Source organism: Cyprinodon variegatus, unplaced genomic scaffold, assembly GCF_000732505.1.
Source record: "Cyprinodon variegatus isolate N-32 unplaced genomic scaffold, C_variegatus-1.0 Scaffold1140, whole genome shotgun sequence".
NCBI lineage: Eukaryota > Metazoa > Chordata > Actinopteri > Cyprinodontiformes > Cyprinodontidae > Cyprinodon > Cyprinodon variegatus.
In genome coordinates this window covers 73,917-79,273 of record NW_015151593.1, presented here as the reverse complement: position 1 = coordinate 79,273, position 5,357 = coordinate 73,917, and the positions used below count along the sequence as shown (strand labels likewise).

Here is a 5,357-nt window from a genome sequence, read left to right as displayed (position 1 = left end):
GAATTGAAAACGCTTCCTGGATGGAAGAGAAATGTCTTCAAACTTGGAAACAAAGTCCAGTGGTTTGTTTTCTAACTTTTTTGGAATGTCTCTGACCTGGACGACTGAGAATCTTCTCCACCATATGATGGTGTCGTTCTTTCAGAATCAATACTTCCTTTCTATTTTAGGTTTAAATCAAATAAAAGCTTTAAACAATGTAATGTGTAAAATATTTTTTTTGTCACTTATGTGGTTTCTCCTCAGAACAATAGTTAAAGATTCCTTTCTCTCACTAAAGAGAAATGAACAGCTGCTGCTGCTCTAACCAGGTCAAAGGTCAAACTTACCTGAGGCAGAGCCAGTGTTCGGTCAGCTGGGCCAGCCGGTGCCTCTGTCTGAGAAGCACCTTGAACAGGTGCGAGGAAAAGCCTCTGCAGCGCTCTATGTTCCCAACCCCCAGCTCCTGTAACCATGGAGACGAAGGAAGCAGAGAGAGGCATGAGTTCCCAGCTGGGCCTCTGAGGCCCTGCCTTCTGTAGGGGGGCTCACCTTGGTGGCGTGCTGCAGAGCGGTCTGCAGCGCCGTCCTCCTGGCCCACGAACGGTAGAAGTACTTCTGACATCCTTCCCATGCTGCCATTAGCTCCGCCAACAACCTGGACGTCCGGTGATGAGATAAATCAGCGTGGTGGAGCAGAAGACGCGTACGGTTGGGAATAAACTCTGCTTACGTGCGCTCGGTCTCCCCCGGGTCCATCACAGCAGAGAGCGCCGTGGTCATCTCCAGCGGCTGCATGCAGAGGGTGGTTTCTGGGTCTGCCGTTCTGCTCCATGTCACGCCTTTCCGGTACGACAGACCTGCCCGGGAAAAGAAGCAGCTGAAAACACAGACCTGCCATGACTGATCCAGGCTGACGTCTGGGAGGAGGAAACCAACCTAATTCAGAGAGCATCTTGAAAAGGTCAGACAGCGCTCTCTGCTTCTGCTGCAAGATGTGTTTGACCTCAGTCTTCTGCTTCTCCTTCGCCGCCGCCGCGTCCACGCTGAGGCTCTGCAGCTCGCGCAGGTTGCTGATGATCTCACCTGGGAAGGAAAACCAGCCAATCAATTAGAACAAAGTCCAAATGATCTCAGGAAGAAAAAAGGTGCAGATTTCTTAAATCATTTTCACTCTGCTTTCTGAAGGTTTCTGGCAGAAAACTGATCATTAAAACGTAAAACCAAGCAGCAGTTCTCATCAGACCGGCAAAATTTAAAATTTGCATGAATTCATGTTGGAAAATAAAGCATTTTCCCTTGATTTAAGCAGGAAAGATCATTTAAAACTAGAATAGGATCATAACTGCAGTAACTGTATTATCTCATTCTAATGGCAGAAACACTTTAACTGATCTGCTGAAATTAGTGGATTAAACTCCTCCTCTAAGAAATGTTGACTCATTTAGATCATTTTTGTAGCTGATAGATGCCAATAAAACACCATGGTTATAAAAGAGAACTTACAACAGCAGTAAAATAAACATTTAAATAATGAAGTGAACAAAGACGACTGAAATTAAATAAAGTAGGAGGCAAAGAGAGGAAACTATCAAATATAGGATATGTAGAAGAGAGATAACGCCATAAACACCATCAGGGGTGGATTTAGGAAATATGGGGCCCTGGGCAAAGACAGGCAGGGGGCCCTCTGAACTGAGAAGACAACACATAAAACAGACCCATTCTACAGATAGAGAAATGTTAATAGAATAGACATCCATTATCTGTTCTAGGTTGTGTCCCTCTCTTCTTGTCCCTTTTCTTCTTGTTTTCCTCTCTATGTTTTGTACTCAGCTGACTTTTCATGCTGTCTCTAAAGGAATGAAAGATTTTTTCCAAGCACTAAGCTCACTTAGCTGATTGCTCCTTCCTGTGTTTCCAAAAAGGCCAAAGTAAATAACCCAGTCCTTCTTTTCACTGTAGACAAGCCATGATCTGCTTCTCTGTTCTCCATTTTTCATTTGGATGAAATAATAGCTGCATGAATCATGACAGCAGACAAGATAGAGGAGAGCAGGAGGCGGGGTTACCAATCTACTTGCTCTGGAGAGCAGAGTTCGCTGCTTTTAGATGTTGTCTCCAAAGTCTCCAGTAGCAGAAAAAAGTCTCTAGATTTGGCGCTAGGAGCTTTTTAGAAATCAAAGTTCTAGAGGGGTCTGAAAAGTGGCTAAATATAGCGACTAAAGCGCTAAGTTAGCAACACTGCTCTTTGCATGGTTTGTTTTCAAATGGTTTGCTGCTGTCTGTTTGGACCTTTCTGAACATGTGCAGCAAATGGACTGATCCAATATGGTGGACACTGAAGGGGGGGCTGAGACACACTTAATATTATCAGCGTTCTGATGGCATTTTAGAGAAATGATTTTTATTAAAAACATAATTAATGTGCACAAATATGGAATGGTTGTATTAACCCTACACATAAACAAAGTTTTATGGACCCTTCAGGAGGTTGGGGCCCTAGGCAGCTACCTAGTATTGCCTAATATTTAATCCCTCCCCTGAACACCATCAAACTCCAAACGCAGCCTGAAGATCAGGTAGAAATCTCCTTAAAGTTGCATCAAGCAGTTAAAGCTGATGCTGAATTTCTCCAGCAGCAGGAGTCTTACAGGTAAACTGGTCCAGATCTTCAGCCAGTTCAGGTACGGAGTCCTTCTTCAGCAGCTGGATGCACATCTTCTTCATTTTGCGGAACAAAACGGGCAGCCGGCTCTGCAGGGATCCAGCTCCGTCCTCCAGCTCCTGGTTCTACAGAACACAGACAGTCAGAGCTGCGTCCATCTTAAACCGCAGGCTGTCTGGCAGTCTGGGACTCGTACCTGCAGCTCTCTGCCCTGGCCGGGCACGGCCGCCTTCAGCGCGCGATGGACCCGATGGACGGCGCCCTCCTCTGGGCCAGTGGCCACGCCCTCTTCTTCCACGCTGCCTACTTCCACCAGTGCAGCCAGACTGGGTTTACTCAGAGCCTCCTCAAACTTCTTCACAAACTTGAAGAGGGTGCTGAAAGGGAGCGGGAAGCGTTGTTCAGCTGAGGCGCCTACAGTCGGTCCTAAAGGGGGCTAAAATTTAACGTACCGCTGGGTCTTCTCCACCGACTGCTTGATGGACCAGTAGCTGACATCGTTCCACTTGGAAATCTTGACAAAGTCCTGAGAACAAAGGTGGAGCTGATGAGTGGGAGTTCAGGGTCTAAGAAGCAGCAGCAGAGGGAGGACTGCGTCCTACTTTGAGCTCCTTCTCTATCGGCTGCCGGAGCTGAAGCATCTTTCCCTGGACGGACTCGGAGAACTGGCTGTAGTATCTGTGCAGGTTCCACAGGAGCCTGGACAGAGAGCCTGGAAGGCGGAGCAGAGCAGGCGGTTAGTTAATGAGGCGTTCAGAGCTCAGGGTGGGTGGGGGGTGATGGCTGACCTTGTCCTGGCAGGTCTGGGACCAGCAGGAGGTGGCAGTGGAAGCTGAGCAGCATCCTCAGACGGGTGTGGAAGTCGCCCAGGGTGGAGCTCTCCATGAAGGCTTCCAGGGTGGAGGAGATGGAGGACAGGGAGAGGCTCTCTGCCTGCTCTCCTGCGGAGGACAGAGAAGAGCATGTCACAGTCTGCTTTGAAGCGAGGACGCTGTGTGAGGAGGCAGAGCTGGTCTACCTGAGGGCGCCTGGGTCCTCTGCTCCTCCAGGTATCGCTCCACCAGCTGGTAGAGGGAGAACCAGTGCTTGGTGGATTTCTCCGTGTGTCTCTTCAGCGCGTTGTCCAGGCTGCTGGACCAGCACCTGAAACCCAGCAGAGAGAAGGTTAGAGCAGCTCAGGAGCAGGAAGCAGCCGACCTGCTTTACTCGTACTTCAGCTCCAGTTTACGCCACTGGATGATGAGCTGGATGACTGGTTCCAGTTCCTTCCGCAGAGACGCCGCGCGGCTGGCGTTGTTCTCCCAGTCCTGAATGGATGACAGTGAGCAGAGTCAGGAACCGGCTGCGTGGGGGGAGGGGCGTTCAGAGAAATGACAGACCTGGGCTTTGGCGAGCAGGATCTCCAGCCCGTTCAGGAACTTGGCCAGCGGGCAGGCCAGGCTGAAGGACGTGATCCTCTCCATCACCACCACCAGCTGCAAACACATGAGGGCTGGTTTAAAGGAGCAGAGGGAGAACAGATCCCCGAGCTGAGAGGAGCACTGACCTGGAGCAGAGCGGGGTGCTCGGGCCACTCCTCCAGCCGCCGTCTCACCGCCTCACTCAGCTGCTCCAGAACCGGCAGGCAGAGGCCGGCTTCGCCCACATTAGGCTGCTGATAGAAGTCATACGGTCCCTCTGGGGAGGCGGCCAGCTCAGAACCGCCAGAGCCCCTCACCGTGTTCTGGAGGAGAGTGGAGAGCAACAGGCCGCAGCCCGTCAGCTGGAGATCCAGCTCTGAGTCTAAACGGGAGAAACAAGCTGATGAATCTGAGAGAAACAGGCTTCATGGCTTCACATCCAGACGTCTGTTACCCATCAGCTGGTAGCAGTGGGACATCAGAGGAGAGGCGATCTGATGGGAGGAGATCAGGGCCTTGATGTGTTCTTTGCTGTGATTGGCCGGCGGTGCGCTCCGGTACCAAAGCGAGCGGGCGTAACCCAGACACATGCTCTGATGCACCTGGACCACCGCGTTCATGGCGTGTGCAGACAAGGAGCCCGGCTCGGCGGCCCCCGGATCGGCCCCGTCCTCCTCCGCCTCCGGCTCCGAGTCGCCCGGGCCTTCCAGACTGGGCTGGGTCAATATATCTGCAAAGTCCTGAATCAGAACCAGAGATAAACATCGCAGCATGAGGATGGAGATCCATCTGGTTACCATGGTAATAGCAACCTGAAGTTAATCAGCTTCTAATCAGTGAAAGGATTTTGGATCGAGACGATTCATTCATTCAATGAGTCAATTATGGTGATGAAAGCAAATAGTTGGTCTGTGGGATCGGACACTAAATCGGATTCTGTGTTCTGTCCTTGATTTATCCAAACTGTTTGGATCTTTTCTCTGTTAACACCGCAAGAAAACTGAGAAGAGCTCAGAAAAAAAACATTTGCTATATCATGAATAAAGCTACTATTAATGCTTCTACCTTGTTGAACTGAGGAAACTGGCGCCTGAAGTCCTTCTCCTCCTGCTCGTCCTCCGTCAGGCCCGACCCGTGCAGACGGCTGCGGCTGCGGTACAGAGACGCCTCCATCTGCTCCTGCTCTCGCTTCCTCCTCTCCTGGTTGTCCCACTCGTTCACCACAGCCTGAGGAGCAGAAGGCAGACGCTCAGCGGCGGTTTGACAAACAGAAGCTGGACGGAGGCGGAACCAGACCTGGCAGATGTGTC

At 50.7% G+C, this 5,357-nt stretch overlaps 1 protein-coding gene across 1 annotated transcript in view; it reads right to left on the bottom strand.

Annotated features, from left to right (window-relative positions):
• The window catches only part of mdn1 (midasin AAA ATPase 1), a 74,855-nt gene that overhangs the window by 12,794 nt on the left and 56,704 nt on the right, over positions 1-5,357 (bottom strand). The window contains 16 exon segments of the mRNA XM_015400729.1: positions 330-445; positions 532-637; positions 713-839; positions 919-1,065; positions 2,634-2,772; positions 2,844-3,024; positions 3,100-3,173; positions 3,250-3,359; positions 3,436-3,588; positions 3,666-3,790; positions 3,860-3,954; positions 4,027-4,122; positions 4,194-4,429; positions 4,502-4,787; positions 5,113-5,274; positions 5,344-5,355. Coding sequence (XP_015256215.1) covers positions 330-445; positions 532-637; positions 713-839; positions 919-1,065; positions 2,634-2,772; positions 2,844-3,024; positions 3,100-3,173; positions 3,250-3,359; positions 3,436-3,588; positions 3,666-3,790; positions 3,860-3,954; positions 4,027-4,122; positions 4,194-4,429; positions 4,502-4,787; positions 5,113-5,274; positions 5,344-5,355 — 2,165 coding nt within the window.